General features: G+C 43.3%; 1 protein-coding gene across 3 annotated transcripts in view; it reads right to left on the minus strand.

The window, feature by feature from the left end:
* The window catches only part of SLC9A7 (solute carrier family 9 member A7), a 147,732-nt gene that overhangs the window by 25,398 nt on the left and 96,578 nt on the right, over nucleotides 1-25,756 (minus strand). For 2 of the 3 annotated variants that reach the window (XM_041741644.1, XM_041741642.1), the window contains exons 9-14: nucleotides 24,607-24,695; nucleotides 24,401-24,514; nucleotides 21,826-21,937; nucleotides 17,839-17,992; nucleotides 9,390-9,449; nucleotides 5,202-5,265 (exon numbers count right to left, since the gene is read on the minus strand). In XM_041741644.1, coding sequence (XP_041597578.1) covers nucleotides 5,202-5,265; nucleotides 9,390-9,449; nucleotides 17,839-17,992; nucleotides 21,826-21,937; nucleotides 24,401-24,514; nucleotides 24,607-24,695 — 593 coding nt within the window. The remainder of the gene's footprint in view (nucleotides 1-5,201; nucleotides 5,266-9,389; nucleotides 9,450-17,838; nucleotides 17,993-21,825; nucleotides 21,938-24,400; nucleotides 24,515-24,606; nucleotides 24,696-25,756) is intronic. The other variant, XM_041741643.1, reaches the window with a different exon arrangement.

Below are 25,756 nucleotides of genomic sequence, written 5' to 3' on the forward strand. Positions count from 1 at the left end.
TCCAGAGATGGAGCAAAACACTTCCCTTCCTCGCACCACAAAGGTTTCTCTGACCTAATCCCAGGAGCCTGATGTTACATGACATGGCAAAAGGCATTTTGTAGATGGACTTAAGGTTTTCCAGGAGGGCTGCTGCAATTACACAGGCCCTTAAAAGTAGATGAAGAGGGTAAAAGAGAGAGTTGCAGTGGAAGAAGAGGCAGGAAAGATTCAACATGTGACAGGGACTTGCCCCACTGTTGCTCACTTTGAAGATAGAGGGAGTCCACAAACCAAGAAATAGCAGGTGCTTCTAGGAGGTGAGCTTGACCCTGGGCCAAGGGTCAGCAAGGAAACAGGACTTCAGTCCTACAGCTATATAACTGAATGCTAGCAACAACCTGAAGAGCCTGGCAGTGGGTTGGTTCTCCCCCAGAGCCCAACCCCACCAACACCTTGATTTTGGCCTTAAAACAAAGAAACCAGCGGAGCCCACCAAACTTTTAACCTACAGAATGTAAGACTGGTGTTTGAAGTTACTGAGTGGGTGGGAGTTTGTTACAGTGGCCCTAGAAATCTAATGCAGAGCAAAAGAACAAATAAGTGATGTGACCTAATTTGTGCCTTTTTCTTGTCCCTGGGATGGTGGAGCCTACAACTTTCACAAGGGAGTAATAGGTTTTGAAAACAGGGAATCAAGAGCTCCGCAATGCCTACTCCAGGGCTTCTCAAATTGTGAATGGGCACATGACCCTCCAGGGAACCCCTTTAAAATGTGAGTTCAGAGTCGGTGGGTCTGGGTGAGGCCCAACAGTCTGCATTTTTATAAGCTCTCTGGTAAGGCCCAGGCTGCTGGTCCATGGGGACACTCAGAGCTGAGGGGCAAGGCCAGGTCTATTGACCTCACCTCTGGCACTTTCTGCCCTTATCTGTACCCTTCATTGCACTGTCACCACACCCTTAAGGATGTGGTGTCTTGCTTGCAGATGTATTCCCAGAGCCCAAAAGATTGTCTGAAATATAATAGGTACTCAGTAAGCCTTTGTCAAATGAATGAATAAATTAATGTGAATTTTGTACTTCTAAGAAAAAAAAATAGCCAAAAGGGAAGTCAGGGACCAAGGTGAGGGGGTGGCAAGCAGAAAAACAAAAAGAAAAGCATCCTAGTGGAATTTAAGAAAAGGGCATTCAGCAACTGTTTGAAGTTAAAGATTTAAGTCACTGCGTATCAGGTTTCAGCCTAGAGTAAAACTGAGGAAGGACTAGAAAGTTGTAAGTCAATGCAACTATAAAGAGCTGATTTTCTGCATGCACGTGTGTGGTGCTTGCCAGGCGCCCCTGTGCACACATACACTACAAGCACAATGTTTTCGTCTCCTCCACATTCTATTAATATCCTGCTTCTGACTCCGTCCTGCTGAGATGATAAAGCCAGGATAAATTCAGATTTGTGCTCCTAGCTACTCCAAAGCAGCCTCATCAATGAGTGCTCTTCTGTAAACTTGGGGAAGGAAGTGAATATCTCTGTCTGGCACAAAAAAGTCCCCCTTGAATGGGGTGGGAGGCCACCCCCAAGCCCAGGCAGCTTGCCTTCAGCTGGGGTTGTTTTTGTTTTGGTTGCAAAGTCACCAAGACCTCCAGAGAAACAAAGCAACTGAGTTTTTTTGTTTTGTTCTAATTAGTCAAACTTGCCAGGGACATGAAGCTGAAGTCTGCCCACAATATTCTTATGCTTCCCTCTCATAAAGCCAGAAGTTCTAGCCAAAAGCTCCTTTCCTTCTCCCACATGAGCTAATATTCTGCAGCTCTGTAGCCATAACTCTTGGGCTTCTAGAACCAGTGAGGAACAATCCTGCTGTCATGAGAAATTCATTCCCATCAAATGTCACTTTCCTGTTTATTTTTAGGAAGATCATTTAGAAAATGAGGTAAAGAGAACTGGCCTTTCTTCTCTGCTGGGGAACAAACATCTGGACTTTCCCCACTTATGATTTCAGTTTCATGACATCACTGAGCGTGTGACCTGGATCCATTTCAGGGGAAACTGCAAGAACCCAGGATTTTACCCAAAAAAATTGAGAAGCCCATTTACTTCTCTGTTTTATTGTTGCTCCTGACCACTGAGTGCTCCCAGCTCTGCTGTTAGTGGCTCACTGGACTGAGGAAGTCAGGCCAGGAGGACTAAGAGACATAAGGCCCTTTAAGTACAAGGGCAGGAGTCATTTGTAAGAAAGTGCCCTGGAAAACCAAGCTTGAAGTTTGTCTTTTTTCTTTTTTTCAATCTGACAGCAATCTTGAAAGACTTTCAAAATACCAGTGGAACTGATTCTGAGGGCCCACTGCATGACTGAGTGTGAGGCTTGGAAGGAGGTAGGTTAAGGGAAGCTGTGACTCCAGCTCCCGGCTAGGGCCGGCCACTGGGTGCCACTCGGAGTGCTGCAGAAGTCGCCACCACCTGCCCATTCACAACTGGGCCAAAGGGCCGTCCAGGGAGCCATCAGGAACACTGATGACCACCCCGCAGACAGGGAGCGCTATCTTAGCTGTCACCGCGGAGGCTAAAGGCACTGCCAGAACGCTTAGCACTAACTTAGGACCTGCTACTTTCTCAAACATTTCCATGGACCAGTGACAACAAGCTTGTGACTGAGTCTTGTTACAAGCCCAGTGTCTCCATGTGAAGTTCTCATGAGATGTATAGTGAGTTTGGCTACGTGAAAGCAACCAAACCACTTCATGCCTTTCCTTTTACAGATGTTTAAATCCAGAGGCAGGAGCAATGGAAAACAACAACAACAACAATAACAGCAAGCAGCAAAAGGGCTGGAGGGTGTTTGGTCTGGAACTGACAAGATGAAATCTGTCCAAACCCTGGCTATCCAGCTGGAATTAGCCTGTTTTTCTTACAAAATTCATCTGGACCAGCTGCAGTCCCGGGGAGGAAGCTTTGGAATAGGGCAGTCATATCTTCCTACCAGAGCCATTATTTTCCTTTCAGTGAAATAAAGACACTTCACCCAGGTTTTCTCAGGGTGAGTTTCAAGATCCCCCATTATACTCTAAATTAGCTTCCAGGTGCACAGTTCTGAATTCTCGGTTTCTAAACTCCTTGATCCAAGCTAGAGTGCAATGGCAACTTTTCAAAAAGAAGTTCTCATTGAAACCACAAGTTCCCAACACAGTGGCCACTTCTAATATAATCTCAAAGGTCTTCTGGGGCACCATTATTCCCGTTTTAATATTTTCTTTTTAAGTAATCTCTACACCCAGCGTGGGGCCTGAACTCAACCCTGAGATGGAGTCCCATGCTCTTCGACTGAGCCAGCCAGGTGTCCCTCTGGAGTACCATTAAAGTGGGCATCATATCGTCTCCAATAAAGCTCACTGGAAACTTTTCCTCAGATGTCCAGCTCTTTCAGAGGTCATGGCTTTGTGTTCCTTAAGGGGCATTACCACCAAGATGGGAACCCCCTCAAAAAGAAAGAAATCAGAAAAAGCTGTAGGCGGCACTCCCTGGCCCTGCATGGCACCACATTTTGGGACACTTGTTAGGTCTGATTTGGGGACTAGAGTAATTTAGAAGGTCCTCTGGAATTTGAAGTATGTAGACTGGATTTAGGGTTGAGTGCGGTTCAAAGCTGACTGGAAAAAAAGAAACCCCCAACACAGTTTCCTGGACAACACATGTGTGAGGTCAGTAATGCTTTCCTCTGCACTGGGGCTCTCTCGTCGCCCCCTGCCCCGCATCTCCCTATCAAATACCAATCGAGCGCCCCCAGGTGCCTGGCACTGCGCTCAGCACTGGGGAGTCAATCCTGCACAAAACAGTTCTTGACTCCTGAGGCCAATTAGTGACATTTGGGTAATGGATTGCTGCTCTTAACATAACCTTTTGTTCCTCTAGCCTGCCTGCCCACAGAATGTCAGCCTTGGGAAGGAGCAAACCTGGAGACACAGGGTGATGTGGCAGCTCAAAACCATGTCTGCCACTTTGCTGATGCTCCCATAAAGAGCTTATGGTCTCTCTCCCCTCCCATCGAATCCGGTCTGGCTTGAGCAACTCATTGTGACCACCAGGAAGTCACAGAAGTGATGCCGGGAGACTTTCAAGGCTAGGTCAGAAACGGTGATGCGGCTTCCACCTTGCTTGCTGGGATAGAACCCTGAGTCATTGTGTAAGAAGTCCAGTAATCCCGAGGCCATGTGGGGGAGCCATGTGTAGGCATTCCAGTCAGCTGTCCTAGTCTTTGGGTCCTCCCAGCTCAGGTGCCAGACATATGAGTGTATGAGTCTTTGGATGACTCCAGCTGCCAGCTCTCTCCTTGGAGCAAAGGCAAGCTGCCTCTATTATGCCTTTTCCAAATTCCTGACGAAGAGAATCCATGAGTAAAAGAAATTGTTGCTCACTTTCCTATGTTTGGTGCAGTTTTGTTATGCAGCAACAGTAACTGGAACAGATGGCAAAACCACTCTATCAGGAGTCTCTGCAGCAGCAGGGAGTCATCCCTGCTTGTCATGCTCGAGGCTGCCATGGGGCTGCTCTGATCCCAGCCTATACAGCTTCCTTCCCTGGCACACTGTTCCAGGCTCCACCCTGCCTAAGCCTTAGCTGTTAGCCTTGCTGTGACCTTCAGCCCTTGGGGGTGGGGGTGGCGATGAGGGTGAGGGCTGCTGCTCTGACATTGTTGGGCTTGAGGAGAACTCAGTTGTAAAGGATCCCAGGCTCTGGAGGTAGGGGAGGGGCTCTAATCACCCACATCCTTCCTCTCTTCCTCAGATTCTGGGCTAGAGAGTCAGACGCCATCCCCACTTCCCCCTACCCAGGCACCACTGACAGACTCTGACCCAGTGACAGTGAGCCAGTCGCCAACGTATCTAATATATCCATTCTTGGAAGGCAGGCAGTCAGGGACTTAGCTTGAATACTCTTCCTGGCCAGCCTACCCCCTCAATATGTTGTTTAAGAACACCAGTTTGACTAACCAGGTCAAACCCTGGCTTCAAAACCTTCTAATTCTCTGACTGCAGATGGCTCACTTAGACTCTCAAACTTCAGCTTCTCATCTATCAAATGGCGGTAACAGTACCTACCCCATAAGGTTGCTGTCAAACTCACAGTGAGGGAATCCACGTAAAGATGTTTGGTCTATAGCAAATACTCAATAAATTTTAGCTACTTTTAAAAATGTCTTCCCCTGGAAGAAGCATCTCTTGTGACTTACCCCTTGTAAGACTTGAAAGCTGTCATTGTTGGGTGGTGGGTCTTGATCTGGGTCAACGCCAACTCTGTAAGTCACCAGGGAGAAAGACAAGGAGAAAAATGGAGAGTATTAGCTTGGACCATGGCAACCATGCTGGCTGAAAGTAGCCAAAAAGCTGACCATCTTCCAGAAGCAGAAGGAGTAGTTAGCTAAAAGAGGAGGAAGGCTGTCATGCAAAAGTCGTGAGAAAGAGGTCATGTACCATGTCAGATCCCAGGGGGCAGGAGAGGCAAGTAGTACTGTGTGCTTACACCCTATGCAAGGCCACTCGGGAGTGTCACCAGCTGGCAACTGTCCCTCTGCCTTCCTGCACCAAATGGTCCCAGTTATCCAAACTGGGGTCTTACTGCCCCATACCGTTTCCTTTCTGCTGCTTCCTCACGTCTGCCCTGACCTCCTTTTAATTCCCTAAACTTCTGATATGCAATTTTTCACATATCCAGGGCAGTGCCAGAAGAACTTATAGTGAACACCTGTATACCCACCACCTAGACTCTACCATTGGCATCTTGCTAGAGTTTCTTTACCACGTATCTATCCATATCTCTATCATCCATCTTATTCTTTAGATGCATCCAAATAAAAGTTGCAGACATCAGCACATGTCCCCTGAATACTTGAGCATGCATATCATTCATGTTTAATCCAGGTAGCCCCATGTCCTCCTGCAACAGAGGTGACCTGAGAGGTGGCATGTTTAAGATCAACAACTGAAGGCAGAAAGAAAAAGCAAAGTGGCAGAATCCACTTGCAACAAATCTCACACTTTTGTTAGGGTAGTTGTCTTGACTTAGTAACACACCAGCTGTTGTTTTGTGCATCTGTTAATTCTCTCTGCCTGTACCCTCTTCACTCTGAGGTGGAGAACTGTGACATCGATCACAGGGTGATGGGGGAGAGAACAAAGAGGCCAGGAAAATTCTCTGTCTTCTCACACTCCCTCCACTGTTGCAAAGAACTGGAAACTGAGATCTCAGTTTTTGGCAGGTCTGCCTTGAGCTTGAAGGGAGGCACTGACTGGCCTCAACCAACAGTCCAGTACCAGGGTGCTGACTCCAAAGAGTGGTCCACAGACACAAAACCCCATGTGTGTGCATACTACTTTTCTTCCTCTCCTTCCCTCTTGCCCACCTATGATGCCCAGGTCATTTCTTGAGAAGAGAGACTAGTAGAAAAGGTAAACAGTAAAGAACACAGATGTGCCTACCCTTTCAAAGCCAATCTCTAGGTTCTTATTCCAGGTTTGTCAAGCACTGACCCAAGGTGTGTGCGCCCCTGAAAGGAACTATGGAAGGAGAGGGAATGGATGTCCTGTATTTTGCTGAAGGCAAAGTTTAAAACCACAAGATGAATCCATGTATTCATCAGATATTTATTGGATGCCTATTATGGCAGGCACTGTTCTAATGAAAATCTAGTGTACCAGACACCAGATTTCCTCCCTATGGGCCTGGAGTTTGATAGGATCTTTGTAGTGAGTTGGATGGACTTTGCTACATGTCTAGGGGCTGCTTCCAGGCTGGAGGAGATTCTGAGGGTTGGAGACTTGTCCTCGTAACTAGACGTTATCCGAGGACCTTTAAGCAACAAATCTCATAGAGGTTTTCTGACACAAAATCCATCCAATTCAGGGGCCTCAGGGCTGCCCCTAAAAGTCACACCAGAGCCTCAATGCACCTGATGTGTCTAATGTATCAAAATGTGAGAGGAGTGGTCACATATGGAATTCCTAGCTCTTGTTTTTGAGCCTTCATCTGTTTTAGAGATGCTTAACACACATTCCAGAGAGAAAAGTCCTCCATGTGGTAGTTTTGTCAGCATTTGTAGGATCAACAGCTAGGAATCCAACATTAGGCCTTATTCTGTGGATTCTATAACAGCACAAAACCTCTTCATGGAAGACTAATTTACTTAGCTGAGCTCCCCGGTACAGACTCAGAGAGGCAGAGCACCGGTTACCCTGATGTTTCTCAGACAGCCTACCAGAATGCCAGGTGACACAGCAGCCCTCAATCTAACCATAAGGCCTGACCATATTGTAGGGCAGAAGTAATGAGTTTATGTTATCTGAAGGGCATGAGGCACAATATGGCCAAGAATATGGCAGTCCAGATCTGCTACTAATAATCTCTTCTTTCTATACTGTGAATTTTGAAATAGGTGTCATTAGCTTTCATAAACGGCTTCCACATCAGCAAAGATAAAGCAAATTGACTTTACTGGCCTAGATGAAATAGGAAGACTATGGGTAGGACAAAAGGTTAAGTATGCCCTGTATTACAATAATGAAAGTAAAGCCAAATATAATAAAAGCTGCCAAATGAAATTTAGCCCCCTCTATTCTTTTAACTGATCTCTATTAAGAGAGAAAAAAAGACTTGTTTAACAAGAATTCAATTCTGTTCGACAAGAACTGCTTATGAAGACTAGGCTGTGACTATTTTCATGCAAGTCCTGGCAATGTCAGTGGAACTCCTCTATTTTCCTTGGGCCCATGCGGCCAGGCCAAAATTCAAAACAACAAATATAAAACGTTGAAATAACTTCATCAATTCACCAAAGCAGGGCCACCCTAACTTCATCTCAAACTCATAATGTTCAGCATTTTGTTTGGGGGAACTTGGGAGTAAGTCTAGATCCACACTATCCAGTAGAACTTTCTGCAACCATGGCAGTGGGCTAGATCTGCGCTGTCCAGTGTGCCAGCCAAGATCCACATGTGGCCAGACACTGAGTTGAAATGTGGCTAATACGACTAAGGAAGTGCATTTTTACATTTCATTTGGTTTCACACCAAGTGAGAAAATAAAGCAGTCAAACTAATGTGCTCATTCTGGAATGAATAAATCTGGAAAGAACATGAATAATTTCCCTTCTAGTATGATAATAAGTACATTCTGATTAGCTGCCTCCAAAATGCCATTGAAATCTCAGGAATTTTAGGAGTGTTCTACATTAACCGATAATTTTGCAAAAACGTGAGTGGCTGAAGCCCTAAATAATTTGAGGACTATGAGACACACACCTTCATGTAAAACCTTGGACACCAGGTCACAGTCTGAATTCTCACATATCCCCAGGGTAATAACTTGTCCTTTGCCCACAGGACCTTCCTTCCTGAAGGTGGGATATTTCAAAAGAAAGGGTCTCCTCTGCAACTTATCTGCTACCTACAGTCAGGCCTCCAAAAAGTGAATGTGTGTGTGTGTGTATTTTAAACAGTAGAAAAACAAGTATAAACCCAGGGAACTTAACAGCTTCCATTACTTATATGCACATCATTACAGTCCATCTGGAGCCTGGTGATAGTGCAACGTTCATACCCGATGATAAGCATCGTTGTTCTCTCCACTGCCCTCAGAGAGTGACGTACTTTCACAGTGGCAAGAACAGAGCTCAAGCCTATTCTGCATTGATTTATCTACCAGCACTGAGAATCAGATCAGAAACAATGCATGCTGATATAGACACAGGAAGGAAAAAAGAAACATTAAACTCTTCGATCTGCTTGCCCAATGTCACCGCTCTTAAGCATAATCCAATCATAAACTTGGATGGACACAGAGACAAACTGCATTAGAAGAGACTTTATCTTCTGTTTTTTTTTAAACACTGTTTTCGTACCTTCTGATTGACCATGAGGTATGAGTACACAAACACATACTTAAAAAACTCAAATAGCATTGGTACTTAATTAAGATGATATAAGCCATACCCTAGTCATGGCTGAAATATAAAATTCTAGTTTTCTTTATGAATTAATTAAAAGCCTTGTTTACTAGATCATAAACAAGGCTTTGTGGAAAAAGTATCTGTGGCTCTGAAAATGGACTGCTCTCGACACTAAGCTCAGTTGTATAAGAAAGGAGACACTTGCCAACTTCGGCTTTGGTGTTGACACACACTGTCAAATATTCAGGGAAAGAGAACAGAATGTCAGGGACACTGACACATCCATCAACCCAGAGAAAGGGTGGAAAAGGGATTAGACTTGACCTGACCTCTTGCCCCTTTGCTAAAAGGGGCAGGGGGTTGGCGCACACAGGAAGCAAGAAAGGGACAAAACAGCATAAAGAGAAACATCTCAGGTTAGAAGGAGGAGAAGAGCCAGGCCCGGTTAATTTGTTTCTGAGGATGCCCTTGTGTCACCTGAAGTACTGCCAGCGGTGTTCATTCTGGTCCTCTTCGGAGGGCTCCTCGACGCCAACTCTGGGCAGCAGAAGAAGGGAACGTGAGTGTTATGGGGACAACAGGGGAGCCAGGAGCTCTGGGCACAGGACCTGGACCATGTCCATCAAAGAATAGGCTGGCTCACTCTGAATATAAATCCGTATCCTCTTATACTGTCCCCATTCTCTAAAACCCAGAGAGGTAGAACTGCTGCTAAATTCAAACTTAAAGCAACAGTATTAGGAGCTAGGTCAAATGAGGATCAATTGGGAATGAAGATAAGCCTCTCAAAATATAATGTAAGGAAATCAAAGGAATGTATGCAACTCATAGAAAGTGCATTTATACAATTTTCCAGGTCACCTGTTTCATAAAGCAAGGTGCATCCGTAAAAAAAATAGAAAATAAAGTTGCTACTAAACACATATTTGAAGCATTTACACATAATTTGACACATATTAGACAGAAAGAGCAAAAAGCACCATATTGTTGAAAACAGCAACAATACTTAAGAAGACAAAGATGGCCTTTTTTTTTTGACAGAAGTCAGGAACCCAACTTCTGCTATTCTCTTTCTCTTGCACCTTAGAGTTAACATGGTCCATTTTTACCTGTCTTCACAATTTCTGGGTTATTCAGGGTGCATTGGAACTTTGTCATCGTACTAAGAGCAGGCACTACTGACAATCTTGGAACTACTGACATTTTGGGCCTGGGCCTCTATCTACTAGATACCAGTAGTGCCCCCCCACCCTAGGTGAGGCAAACCAAATATTTCCAGACATTGCCAAATGTCCCCTGGGTGGTAAACTGCCCTCCATCGAGAACCACTGCGTTAACTCATGTGTTCTAAATTAGGGGTGGTATTGGCCCCATGGGTGTGAAAATTGGTTCTTGTGAGACAAAAAGTTTTAGCTAGTACAATGGTTTATAGCCCTCTAAAGCATGATAATACTTAAACAAGTATACAATGGATCTGTGGTATTTAAATTTCATTGGAAGAGGTCATCGGAGAAAAAGCATCTTCGAAGGGCTCCATGAAGGGAAACAACAATGAAAACAAGGTGGAAAAACATGGTGCTAGATAATGCCCATATTCTTGTGCTATGGCTATCCCCCAGAATATGCAAGTGAGAATGGGATGCTTTTTAACACTGTACTTTTAACAAGTCACATGCTCAGAATGTGACTCATACCAGACTATTTTACTGTAGAATTGAAAAATTATAACAAATTCCAGAAAAGCAAGCTGGACTCCATTAAAGTAAGATTCACTGATAAGAAAAATAGCAATAGTAGCAGTACTAAGGCTATTATTGGTGATGATAATATTATATTATACACAATACATATTACATATAATAATTGAGAGCTAACGTAGACTCAATGCTTACTATGCACCAGATTGTACCTTTCTTTCTTTTTCAGATGGTATATTTAATTCTTTATCACATTTATTTTATCCTTACACTACTGTCCCCATCTAAATCGGTGGGGGAAACTGAGTAAAGAAGCTAAATAAGTTGCCCAAGGTCACAAAAGTAGAAAATGGTAGAACCAAGACTGTGGCCAAGACTCTCACACCCCAGAGCTCCAGTTCTTCACCTCACAGTACCTGCCCCCTCTTTTTTAAAAAGATTTATTTATTTATTTGGCAGGGGAAGGAAGGGAGAGGAGCAGAGAGAGAGGGAGAGAGAATCTCGAGCAGACCTTGTGCTGAGCCCAACACGGGGCTCGATCCCCACAACCCTGAAATCACGACCTGAGTTGAGACCAAGAGTCAGATGCCCAACCAACCAAGCCACCCAGGCGCCCTAGGATCCACCCTCTAATTACATGCTGGCACCCTAATCACTTTAAAAAATATTCAGTTACAAATGCTATTACATAAAGAGCTCAGGGCTTCTCCCTGCCTTTATTCGAGTTATCTGGCAAAGAGCTTTATCGTAAATTCTCAATCTAACAGGATTATACTGAGCAGAGTATCCTTTCTTGTCCTTGAGTGTTTGCATGACTGTACTCTGGAGTGTGAAGAGTACCTGTTCGTCTGACTGCCACACACGTGCCATTCCACCCCCACCATCACTACCACTTCACGTGTGTGTCACCTGAAGCTGGGGAGCTCTAAATAGAACAGCCACCACGCTGCCAAAATGTGCTCTGGACACATACAAGGCGGTCTTTTTTTTTTCTAATTGCCAAAATTCTGCCTTCTGTGAATAACAACCCTTGCTCAAGGGACTAAAAAAAATATGTAGTCTGTGCATTAATAGGAAATAACTGGAGCGTTCTGCCATTATGTTTTAAAATATCAATCACAACATACCAAAAAGCTAAGTTGGATTTCTGGAGGGCAGTGACTTAGCTTTGGATTTGTGGAATATTCATTTTTATCTTATACACAGACTAGTACATAGCCATGGTTAAAAATCACAACTAACTTCTAATTATTTAGGGTGGAACTCCAAACCCCACCCTGGGCCTTTGACTTCTGAGCAACCATTTAATACCTCATGATCTCTGTCAGTAGCCTGGAGAAGTAAGGAACAAGTAGGTATTGATTGTACTTTCGTCACAGAGGTCAAACACCACGCTGAACTTCAGGGGGTTTCTGAATCAATTTAGAATAAGAAACTGGTTCATGTAAATTATTCACGGTCATGAAGTAACATCAGAAGCCACAGGCCAGAAAACCCAATGAATCTCATTACTTTATTTCAGAGGGAATTTCTTTTCATGTGATCATGTGATAAATGTCAGTTTCTACACTTACATAATTACAGTGTATTCATATCTTGGAAATGCAATGCACTAACACCATATGTATTGTCCACCTATTTGTTTCATTATGCTATCTGGGTAGAGTTGGACAGAAAGAAGAAAAAAATAAAGATAGGAGCAGAGATCAATGAAATAGAAAACAGACAATACAGAAAATCAATGAAATAAAAAGCTAGTTCTTTGAAAAGATCAATAAAATTGGCAAACCTCTGGCAAGAAAAAAAGAGAGAAGATACAAATTACCAATATCAGGAATGAAACAAGGAGTGTCACTATAGATCTCACAGACATCAAAAGGATAACAAAGCAATATTACAAACATAAACATGACAGCTTAGATGAAATGGATCAATTTCACAAACCACCACAATTCACCCAATATGGAACAGATAACCTTTTTTTAGATTTGTTTATTTATTTATTTGAGAAAGAGAGAGAGGGAGAGGAAGAGAGAGAGAGAGAGCGAGAGAGAGCAAGAGAGAGCATATGAGTGGGAGGAGAGGGAGAGAGGGAATCTCAAGCAGAATCCCCAGTGAGTGTGAAGCCCAAAGCAGGGTTTGATCCCACAACTCTAAGACCATGACCTGAGCTGAAATCATGGGTTGGACACTTAACTTACTGAGCCACCCAGGTGCTGCATGAAACAGATCATCTTATTAGCCCTATAACTATTAAAGAAATTGCCTTCACAATTTAAAAATTCTTGCAAAAGAAGTCTCTAGGACTAGATGGTTTTACTGGAGAATTCCATTAAACTTTCAAGACGAATTAACGTCAATTCTACACAATGCCTTCCAGAAAAACAGAAGAGTAGGGAACATGTCCCAGCTCATTTTGTGAGGCCAGATTACTCTGGAACCAAAAAATAGAGAAAGGCAGTACAAAAAAACAAACAAACAAACAAAAAACAAAACTGTAAACCAATATCCCTCATGAACACAGACCACAAAAGTCCTTAACAAAATAACAGCTAATAGAATTCAGCATTTATATAAAAAATTTATACGCCATAACCAAGTGGGTTTTGTTTTAGGATAGTAGGACTTGTTTAATATTTGAAAGTTAGTTTTAAAATGAGGGGGAACGGGTGCCTAGGTGACTCAGTCAGTTAAATGTCTGATTCCTGATTTCAGCTTAGGTCATGATCTCAGGGTCATGAGACTGAGTCCTGTGTTGGGCTCTGCATTGGGCGTGGAACCTCCTTGAGATTTTCTCTACTCTCCTTCTGCCCCTCCCCCACTTATATGTGCACTCTCTCTCTAAAAAAAAGGAAATTAATCAATGTAACCCACCATATTAACAGGCAAAACATGGAAAATAATATTATCATATCTCTATAGAAAAAAGCATTTGATAAAATTCAACACCTGTTTATGATAAAAAAAAAACCTCAAAAACCTAGCAATAGACAGAAACTCCCTCAACTTGATGATGATGAAGATCTACAAAAACCATACAGCTATATTACACTTATTGGTGAAAGACTGAATGCTTTCCCCTTAAAACTGGAAACAAGACAAGGATGTCAGCTCATGTCACTGTTACTCATCATCATACTGAAAGTCCTGGCCAGAGCAGTAAGTCGAGAAAAGGAAATAAAAGGTATGCTGGTTGGAAAGGAAGATATAAAACTGTCTCTGTTTGCAAATGATGTGATGGTCTATGTAGAAAATCCCAAAGAATTTACAAAACAAAACAAAACAAAATCCTCCTAGAACTAATGAGTTCAGCATGGTCACAGGATATAAGAACAACATAACAAAAACCAGGGGGCCTGAGTGGCTCAGTTGGTAATGCTTCTGACTCTTGGGTTCAGCTCAGGTCATGATCTCAGGGTTGTGGGATCGACTCCTGCATCAGTGCTCTGTGCTGGCCATGGAGCCTGTTTAAGATTCTCTCTCTCCCTCTCTGCCCCTCCCTCTTCTCTCCCTCTCTAAAAAAATATAAAAACCAATTATATTTCTATATTCTAGCAATGAACACATGGAAATTGAAATTAAAGATAGAATAATACAATTACTCAAAAAAGAAGAAAGATTCCAATATAAATCTAACAAACCACATACAGGCACTATATGCTGAAAACCATGTAGCAGTGATGAAGGAATTCAAAGACAATATAAATAAATGAAGAAACATGCCATGTTCATGAACTGAAAGACTCAACATAATAAAGATGGCAATTCTTCCCAAACTGATACACAGGTTTAACACAATTCCTGTGAAAATTCCAGCAAGATTTTTTTTTTGAGATAGACAAGCTTATTCTAAAACATATATGGAAAAGAACTAGAATAGGTTTACCAATTTTGAAAAAGAATAACGTGGTAGGGCTCACTCTACCTGATAGTAAAGTTTATTACATGACTATAGTTATCAGGATAGTGTGGAGGGTTGAATGCATTCATCAACAGAGCAGAATAGAAACAGATTCACATGTATATAGCCAACTGGGTTTTGGCAAAGGAATAAAAGTAGTTCAATAGAGTAAGACTAGTTTTTTAAAAAGATTTTATTTATTTGAGAGAGAGAGCGTGAGCACGCTTAACTGGGGGAGAGGCAGAGGGAGAGGGAGAAGGGAGCCTGATGTGAGGCTCCATACCAGGACCCTAAGATCATGACCTGAGTCGAAGGCAGATGCCCAACCGACTGAGCCACCCAGGAGCCCCAAGACTAGTCTTTTTAACACATTGTGCCAGAACAACTGGATGGCCATAGGTAAATAAAATAAAACCTCAACCTAAACCTTGCATCTTATATAAAAATTAACCCAAAATGGACCATAGACTTGAATGTCAAGCATAAAACTAAAAAAGTTTCAAAAGATAACAGAAGAAAATCTTTAGGACCTAGGGCTTAATGGAATGTCCTTAGATGTAACACCAAAGGCACAATGCGTAAAAGAAAAAGAAATGATAAATGGCACTTCCTCAAATTTGAAACTTCTGGCCTATGACAGATTCTACTAAAAGGATGAAAAGACAAGTTACAGCCTGGGAGAAAATATTTGCAAATCACACCTCTGACAAAAGACTGGTATCTACTATAAATAAAGAACTCTCAAAACTCAATTAAAAACTCCAAACAATCTAATTAGAAAATAGAAAGTTTGAACAGGTGTTTCACCAGGAGGAGGTATATGAATGTCAAATAAGCACATGAAGAGATGTTTAACATCGTTAATCATTAGAGAAATGCAAATTAAGGCCACAGTGAAGTATTCCAACACACCTATTAGAACAACTACAATGAAAAATAGTGGCAACACCAAATGCTGGCAAGGATGCAGAGAAACTAGAACTCTCCTATACCCAGTCACATACATAGTCATTTCCTGATCTCTCACTATGCTAGCTGCTATGTTCTGGGTGCTATATATACATTACATCAATATTTCCATAACAATACAGTTATTTTATGTGTGCATATATACAGCTTCTGTGCCTCAGGGAGAGCTACCCAAACTCTCAGTTCTGGATAGGACAGTTTTAATGATCCAGTCCTGAAAAGGGTTATCAGAAGTGCAAAATGTCACAAGTCAACTCTCTCCATTCAGTGGGAAATTATTTGGTCCTATATATGTCTGTGGGGTGGAGGGCTTATAAACTAGCATGAAAAACAAACATGATTTAATCAGGCTCTGAGCCTCCAGGGTACCTACTGAGAGTGACCAAAGAGGAGCAGGAAGTAACCTCAGAGGTCAATCTTGAGATTCTTAAAAAAAAAAAAAAAAGGTTTTATTTATTTGAGAGAGAGCAAGCATGAGCAGGGAGTGGGGGAGGGGCAGAAGGAGAGGGAGAAGCAGACTCCCCACTGAGCAGGGAGCCTAATGCAGGGCTCTATCCCAGGATCATGGGATCGTGACCCAAGCCAAAGGCAGACACTCAATGGCTGAGCCAACCAGGCGCCCCTAATCTTGAGATTCTTAAAGATTCTCAACTGTGTGCAGGGTAAGCCTCCTTTTTTTACCCTTATTCTAACACAGAACAAGGCTGGTACCATCTTGTATGCCAGTTTAGAGGCAAAAATCTGTCCATTTTGTTCTTCAGGTTTATATTCCCATGATGAATTATTTCTCTTAATACTACTCTTGAGATTCACATTAGGAAATTGAAATTCTAATCATCCCAAATTTCACGACACAGAGGGAGTCCCTGACACAGGCAAACTTCTTACAGGTGGTAAAGCACAGTAGTCAAGGCTGTGGATTGGGTGGCAAGACTGCAGGAGCCCAAATCCTGGCTCATCCCCCTAAAGCTATGTGACCTGGGCAAGTTATTGCTCTATGCCTCAGTTCTGTCAACTCTAAAATGGAGATGACCGTAGTAGTAGCCTCTTTATAGGAACGTTATGAAGTTGGTCTTAATGCAGGCCTGGCATTTTGTACAACGCCTGCATCACACAAGCGTCAGCTATTCTATGGCTGCCACCGATTAGCCCCACATAGGTTCTGCAGAGCCACAGGGATGGGAGCCCAGATATGGTGCCGCTGGCAGAGGCCAAGCCCAGGAATCCCTGCCTGCCATCAGTACACAAGTCCTTGATGGGGAGGAGGTGGTGGAAACTATTCTCTCAAATTCCAGTTTTCTCCCAAATTCCAGTCCCCCCACCCCCGACTCTAAGGATGACCACGAGGTCTGGATAGGCCCTCTCCTTCAAGCTAGGTATGCTCTGCGGTTGTCAGTCTGGTGCTTTCTATGCTCCAGAGAAGGAAAAAAAGCTAAAAGTCCGTAGAGGAAGAGGAAAACACTGCCACCTGGTGGCTCTTCATAGTATTCTTCCCTGCACCCATGCACACCCCGAGTGTTGTCGCGCTCTGATCACAACACCCTCTGCAGACCCCAAACTGAGGGAGGTGGTGGGAGCACCTCCCATGAGGCAGAACACATACAGTGAGGCCTGAAGGGGCTGGTGGAAGATCTGACAGCCTGCTTTCATTTACCATTCAGGGAAACTGAGGCCCAAAGACAGGAAGGGCTTGCCTTGAAGACAGAGCCAGAGTTAGGCTCTGTGACTCGTGACCTCTGTTCCAGCGTCATCTTTACTGTCAGGTGCTGGGGCTCACAGCATACTTTGCAATTCAAATGCTCGTAAAAAAAAAATCAACTTTAGATCAGTGCTCTCCATCCTGATACAGCTGCAAAACCACAGGCGGGGAACATCCAGGAGGCTGCAACAAATGAGGGTTAGGCAGGAAATGTCACCTCTGTGCACTCGAGTAAGAAGTAACAGAGCAGTTTCCTCCTAGAAACAAAACTCAAATTGCCTCTTTTTATTTCTGGTGGATGAGATTATTTAGGAGGACTTAGTTTGATTTCAAAGGACTGTGAAATGCCAGATGTTGCCAGCAGTTATGTCCGTTCTATTGCCTGCAGCTTTAGGACTTTTGAATTCTTGCCCTAGTGTCACTGTTCTAGCAAGGTCTGGATATTTCAAAAGCCTTGTGTTTTCGTACTGACAAAACTCTTAATGACAATCTTTTTTCTTGTGGAAAATCTGACATTCGGAATTTTTACATATTGTTTTTTAATTCCTCCCCCAAACCAAACAAAACCCCATAAAAACCTTCCGAACACTAGGCTGTCTCACACCTGGGTGAGCACAGTGACACAATTAGACATGAAACCGGCCATGGTTTCAAACTGACCTTATGTTAAGCCATGACAACATGGGTGTTGTGCCTCCGCCAATGACCCAGACGGTGAAGAAGACGATGAGGAGGGTGGTCGTGAACATCATCTGGCGAGCATAGGATGCTGTGTCTCGGATGGCCAGTGCAAATGCCATTGCCCCCCTGAGGCCTGCAGGGACCAAAGAAGAGGATTTGGTTATAAGGCCAAATGACAACGTGTCCTGGAATCCATTGCTGCCACTTGGGGCTAGTGAACGTATGGTTTGCAAGTCAAGTTGTCTTCTTCAGAAAGAAGAAACTTAAGGGAATATGGTTTTCTCCAGTTGGAAGTTTTCTTTTTGTAAAATGCCCAAATGTAATGAGAAAAACACTGCAGTACTTTGTATATAGCATATTCTAGAATAATAACACTCTTATTACTGAAACAGTTCTCGTGCTTGTAACATGAAGTAAAAGGAAATGTAAATAAGAAATAACTAACATAAGCTCTCTAGGTCTGTGATCCAGGCACTCTACAGTCATTATAAACTTAAGTAACAGGCTAGGTATGAATATGCCAAATGCATATTTGTGGCCTGTGTGCCATGAACCACAGAACAATTCTGCATTTCCTTAGCAAAGCCACACAAAGAAGAAATGATATAACCTGATCTCCATCAAGGGTTGGAAACTTTTCCTGTAAAGGGTCAGATATTAAATGTTTTATGCTTTGTGGGGCAAGGGGAAAAAAAATCAAGGATATGGTGTGGGTACTTATATATACAAGAAAAAACAAATTTCCACAAAATCTTACCAATGGAAGCCAAGAATAGAATAATAATAATGGAGTACAATTTGTTATAATATAGGTGCATTAATGAAAACAATGGAATTCTTTTGGAGGAGTATATTTCACTTAATTGGATTTCAGAGTTAGGATCCCCTGTCATCACATAGATTATAGATGTCCATCTGTAAAGGCCACTCTTAGCCATGGAATATATGAAAATGGGAAGCAGCCAGATTTGGCCCAGGGGCTATAATTCACTGACCCTTCATTCACATGAATGGGTATTAAGATTGAGCACCAAATACTTGTGGTGAGTACAGCACAACCTATAGAGAAGCTGAATCACTATGTTGTACATCTGAAACTAATGTAACATTATGTGTCGATTACACTAAAAAACACCCTGAGGAAGATAAATTAAATTTGTGAAGCTAAGTATATTCATACCTTTAATTTTGAAAGCATATGTTTTGATCTACATAGTGCAACACTCACAAAGAAGTGAAACAATAGTAAATATTTTTAATATATATTTACAAATTTTTGTTCTTTTTTTTTTTTTAAAGATGGTGGTTTTTTTTTTTTTTTTAAAGATTTATTTATTTATTCAGAGAGAGAGAGAGAGAGGCAAAGACACAGGCAGAGGGAGAAGCAGGCTCCATGCAGGAAGCCTGACGTGGGCCTCGATCCCAGGACTCCAGGATCACACCCCGGGCTGCAGGCGGTACCACACCGCTGCGCTACCAGGGCTGCCCTACAAATTTTTGTTCTATGTGAGTTTTCATATTTTCATCTTGCATCTGATTTTGTTACATTTAATGTTGTTTGTTTAAAAAAATATTATGCCCACACATTTTCGTGTTTATCTAAGCTCTTCTGTTCCTTCTTCATACTATGATCATCATTTATTTTATAGTAAATACTGAATCCATGGTCTTTAATAGATAATATGGTATAAGTTCCTGTTCACCGGGGGGAAGACTGTGTACATTTTATGAGAGAATGAGAAGTTATTCCCACTATATCTGTTTGTGTAGGTGTTCCTACCTTTCCTAATAATTTTGTAAATTCACTAATCTGAGAACTTCACAATTCACCACAGAATGATTCCAAAAAGTGACATGAAAAAACAGAGCAAAGTTAATGTTTTCTATGCTAGTGAGATACTTATACAGATTTAGATTGCCTGACAGCCAGCTTTGTCAATGATCAATATCTAAGCCTCTAAAGGAATGTTGTCTCAAAGAAGAACATTGGGGGTCAGAGAGAGACAATGTGTACTACATTTGTCTTTCTCTTATTAGGTAAGTACTGTAAGCAAAATGAAGGAGAAGCCTTGGGTTTTTCATCACTTTGAAGAACTGAGTTCCTTTCAATGGCGAGATTGCTCCCAGCAGGAAATAATTTTTACAGGAGATATCTTTAAACAGCACTGTGTATTTCTCAGTCTTTTAGTACAGAAAATAATGAACATATTTTAAGTTTGTCTAGGTGACTGAGTTATCTCCAGCTGGTCTTGCTCTTTTCCGGCAGTACTTTCTGAATATGTAAGGAGGATCTTGGCATGCCCTCCTGAGAAACCTCTAAAGTTGCCCAGCTGCTCTTGAGTCAAGCCCAAACTCTTTGGCACAGCACTGGAGCTTCTCTGTGATCCAGACTCCAATAGTGGTTCTCAGAGTGTGTTCCTCAAACCAGCAGCAGCCAAGAATATATGAGAAATGTAAGTTCTTGGGGCCCACACCAGAGCTGCAAAATCACTCTGGTGGTGGGGCCCAGCAAGGTGCTCTAACGAGCCCAACTGGTGGTTCCTATATAGCCTAAAGGCTCCCAGCAGCCTAGATGCAGTTTTCCCATCCAACCTTACCCTCTTTCTGCATTACCCTGCATGTCTTACATTGAAACCACACTACTCCCTTCCTGGAAAAAGCCACGCCTGGCAATGCTCTCCTGTTTCTCCAACCCACTGCCTCATGAGACTCATCTCTCGAAAGCCCAGGTTGAAGGTTACCCCCTTGGTAAAGATGACCCTAGGCTGTCCTCTTCTCCACTTTGACTCCATACTTTTTAGGTGCAATGTGTCACCCTCTCTCCAGAGACACTTAGCTCTTTGCACACCTGCCTCCCTCACAGGGGACTGTGAGCCCTGCAAGGAGGCTGTCTTTGTATCCTCCAGAACCCAGTACTGTGGCTTATAAAAAGAATGCTCCATGAACGTGTATCAGAGTGAAAGGGACTCATTGTGGCAGGCTGCATGTTTAAGTGCAGATGTAAGCACATAGTACACAGAGCAACTGCTTTGCCAAGCAGTGTCTATTGGTGAGAGTTAGGTAAGACTCTGAGGCCCCTGAGCACTACTACGTAGCAGTAAGAGGGCTGCTGCTCACTTTGCCTCTTGTGCAGCCCCTCCCCATCTCCCACACAGGACAGAAGTACCTTGAAGGATCACTGTAGCCTTTTGCCCTACCATCTCCTCCCTCTGTTCCGCAAAGATGCTCTATCTTGGCTCTTGTCTATAATGCCTGATGCTTACCACCATCAGCTCATGCCAATTGCTCTCTCCTTCCTTTACTTCCACATACTTTACTGTCCTTTGTCCACTCAGTGGCTTCAGCACACTTCTCAGCTTTATAGTGGAGGGCGGGGGGGCGGCATCTGGGAGATAGTGTAAATCAAGCAGAACTATCATAGCTGTTAACTTCCGGTTTGGGGCTCATCTTGTTTATGAAAGTGGTTTTTTTGGTTTTTGTTTTCTGCTTCAGAGAAAGTTGGAGCTAGGAAGAACCTCAACTAATTAGTTCAATTTCATTATTTTACAAGAGTGGATACTGTAGCTGGGAGGTACTGAGTGACTTTGCCTGTGTTCTTTTTTAATTAAAGGCCTATCTCCTTTCTAATTCTAGATCTGGAGCCCTTCTGGAAGATTATGAATATCTACTAGAAAACTATCAAGTACTTTACATACTTCTATATCTTCAGGTACTGTGGGTGGTAGAGATAAAAATGAAGATGTGTCTATTTTAGGGGAGAATGTTCACATTTGGTAGTATGGCTTGCAAAATCAATATTAACTCTGTTTAACTCTGTGTACGTTGGTCTACTCAGCACTGTGGGGGAATACTAAAGAACCAGGAATTTGAACTTCTGTCTCTTTATGAACCTTATCAATGATATTTTAATCATGCTAACATTCCTGCCAAACAAAATGCATTTTCTTTACATTTATGGTTTTTTACCTGAAAACATCATCATGTGCTGAAAGTTCCAGCCAATCTTATGCCTTCTGCCCAAGTTGAGGAAGAAGGAGAGCGGGTAGATGTGTGCAGCTCTGCCCAGAAAGATGGCAACCTAACCACCAGGTGGAGGTTAAGGACCCAACAGGTATCTAGAACGGTACCTTCCCCCAGCCTCTGGCAGAGAGGAGAATTTTAGGGATGCTGTGACACCTCATGACCAGGAGATAACTGCACAAAGAGTGGGAGGGTAGCACAAGGCAGCCAGGCTGTCTAGTCTCCCTCAAAGTGAGTCTCAGCCACAGGTGGGGATTCAACTAGCCAACTTTCCCAACCTCCTGGCTCCCAGAGGTAATTTCTAACCCATTAACTGTGTTGTTGGAACTTCTTGATGTAATTAGGCTGGTGTGGACCAAGTCTCCCGGTCTTGGGTCCAGAAAAAAGCACGGGTACCCCGGCAGGGGTGTGTGTGGGGGTGTTGAGAGGAGTAAACAGTGGTGTGGGCTCCATAAGAAGGAGAGTCAGAAGAACAAACGCCTAACCCCTGGGGTCAAATGGTAAAGAGCAAGTTTTCTGGGCAAGAGTTCATAAGCCTCGGTGGGAAGTAAACAGTAGGGGCCCCAAATGACCAGGAAGATGCTACGAATGAGAAAGTTAAAGTACTGGGTACACTTAAGGAGCATTCTTACTCCTCCCAAGACTCAAGGGGAGGTGGTGGGGGGGGCAGGGGGAAAGATCTCTCTCCCTGAGGGGCTCAAATGTTGACAAGGAAATACAGGAGTGTGGAAGGCAAAGAATTCCGGGAAATGGGGCATTCGTCAGTTGCTGAGCTAAGCCCAAAGCCCAGTGGAGAGAGCTGCAGGCTGCCCTGGTCACAGAAGGAAACCGCCCTGGGAGCCGCAGGGCCAGGAGCTTCCGGTTCAGCCGAGCACCAGCTGCCGCGAGCTACAGCTGCCTCAGACAGAAGCAAAGGCCCAACGGTCTTCTGCCTTCTCTGGGGTAAAGGGCTGCCTGTTTTTCTGCTTTCAGCTGGGTTCCCTACCCCCCTTGGTTCTGTGTTGGGCTGTTTTGTTTTCAACAGAAGGAGACAGGTCATGCTTCGAGAGCACATTCTATCCCAGAAGCCACGTGAAGCTCCTCAAGCGCTCAGGGGCCTTCAGGATTCCAGAGGGCCCTGCTTGCCCTCCCGGCCAGGCCCTGCTCTGTAAACAAGAGCTGCTCTCTCGCTCTCCCTCACAGGATGCTGTGCTAGGAATGCAAATCCAGAGGATGTGCAAGGTCTCTCTGAATCAAAAATGAGAACACTAAGCCCCCAGATTTTTAGCTGTGAGTCCAGTGAGTGGGCAAGACCAATGAAAGAGCCCCAGCTGAAGCAGCTAACACTCTAACCGGAAGGCCTCCACATGGCAATAGGCCACTGTCACTATCGAGCTGGTTAGGGAATGCCACCTATTCCTGTACTGTAAATGAATAGCCCAGAAGAGAAAAACACTTCTTTTCTTCAGGTTAGCTGTGAGGCATCAGAAAAGGCAAGAGGAAATGCCCAGCAATAGGGGACGCCGGCTCAGCATTTTGAAATCCAGGCTGAGCTGGACTGCTATGGTTCCAAGCCCCAGAGAAGTTTCCTTCAATAAAAACAATAGGATCTGAGGCGAAGTGATCAAAACTCTGAGCTGGCAATCCAGTGCTGGGCATTCACATCCCTCCTTCCTCGAGAGAAGCCAATCCCCAAAACTGTGTCTTTCTTCCAAAAACTGTGCTCACAATGGAACTAAGTCAAAGAATCAAGTATTTTTCCACTTTGTCTTTTCTTCTTCTTCTTCTTTTTTTTTGGGGGGGAAAAAAGGAGTCTTTTCCACTGTGTTCTATGACAGCAGGGACACTCCACTGAAAGCATGTTCATTTGCCTGCAGGCTTCTCTGGGCAGCCTGCACCAGTGTGCGGTCTACAAGAGTAATAGAACCTTCAGGTCTTCCCAGTTGGGAACCTCCTGGATTGGAACTCAGGCAGCAATGAAATAAAAAAATGATTCCAGCACTCACACAGTTAACTTCTGCTAAGAAGAGTACTTTACAGGGCAAGTGGGTGGCTCAGTGGGTTAAACATCTGACTCTTGATTTCAGCTCAGGTCATGGGCTCGGGTCCATGTCAGGCTCCATGCTCAGCAGGGAGTCTGCTTGTCCCTCTCCCTCCCTCTCTCTGCCCTTCTTCCTGCATGCATGTGCACATGGACAGACCCTCTTTCTCTAAAATAAATTAAGAAATAAAGTCTTTAAAAATAAGTAAATAAATAAAAAGCCTGCTTTACAAAACAAGCTACCACCTGCCAAGCACCAGTGTAACAGAAAAAACACCTTACACAGAATATGCAGAAAAGGACAACCTTAGATCAAATGCTAACCCTTAAATCAAATATATTTAGCTTTATGAACCACGTAAGCCTTCTCTTCTCTCCTCATGAAAACACCATGAACTAGCACTTGGCTCAGTCACCCACCCAGAACAGAAATCCTTATTAGAGTTTCCCCAGCAGCGGTCACCTGTACACATAGAAAACAGAAGAGCCGAAAAAGGATACAAAAGCTCCAATGATGAAAACGGGGCTGAAAACATGCTTCTGGAAGGTAAACAGCGCCAGGCCCATGTAGGAGAAGATGAAGTTCTCGGCCAGAAAGTGTAACACCTCAAAGAGCTGCACAGAACGGGAAAAGGAAGCCGTAAACCCCGTGGGTCTCCTCCCTTGAATTCACAGGTAACTTGTGAAGACCGAGGGTTCACTCTCACCTGCTTTGTTCGACTTCTTGATTCCACCGACAGATTGTTGTAGGTGTAATGAGCCTGTGTGATTCCACAGAAAAGGACCGCCACAACACCTGGTAAGAGATTTTTTTTTAAAGAAAGTAAAAAAATCAGTGGGAAAAAAAAGAAGGAGGAAAAAAATCCCCACTGAAACAAAAACTTAAGGTAGGCTAGCCCAACATATCCAACTTTCTGAATAGTTTGGAAAGTTCCCTATTACTGAATGTTCCCCCCTCCCCCACTACTCATATAAACTTTTCCTTCTTTTCTGACTGCCCTCCTTCAAGGTGAAGGTCCTCGACTTCCCTTCTTGCTCCACTTTTAAGGGCATTCTCTCCCCTCTTCTGCTCCTGCTGAATTTGGCACTTAGCTTTCATTCCTTCAAAGCGGCTGTGGGAGCACCTGGGTGGCTCAGTCGGTTGAATGGCCAGCTCTTGATTTCGGCTCAGGTCATAAGCTCGGGGTTGTGGGATTGAGCCCCGTGTCGGGCTCCATGCTCAGTGGGGAGTCTGCTTGAGAGTCTCTCTTTCCATCTCCCTCTGTTCCTACCCTCTGCTCTCTAGCTCAAATAAATAAATAAATAAGTCATTTAAAAAAAGAGAGACCATGAGGGCCCATCATATCCTTTTGTCATGTTCCTCTCTGTTCTTAGAAACCATGAATTTGATTGCAAGCAAATCCTTTTTTCTATTTTTACATGGACGTGGGCTTCAGACAAAATGGATCCAGAGAACTGTTCCATTTATCCAAGCCTTGATTACCTTGATTTCTGATTAATGGTAACCATTATGTTGTACAAGACAACTGACATACCTAGCCTTTGTCTATACATTTACAGAAAATTGTCAACTTTTAAAGAAGTGGGCTATTTTATAATGCTGCATGTAAAGATATGTTGCAGTATTTTGCAAAGAGGATGAAAGAGCTTCCCAACTTTCTAGATTATGTATAATAATTATACTTGAGTTTTCTAATGGAAAAATTCAGTGATTTTTTTTTTTTGATGAGAGAAATGTGAGGGACTAAAACCACAAGGTTACTTATACCAGTAATACCCGAAACTGGCATCATAAGAACATAATATTGAAAAACAATGATTAAATAGACCAGAGACAAAACAAGGACAAACTGTGTT

Source organism: Vulpes lagopus, chromosome X (genome assembly GCF_018345385.1).
Source record: "Vulpes lagopus strain Blue_001 chromosome X, ASM1834538v1, whole genome shotgun sequence".
NCBI lineage: Eukaryota > Metazoa > Chordata > Mammalia > Carnivora > Canidae > Vulpes > Vulpes lagopus.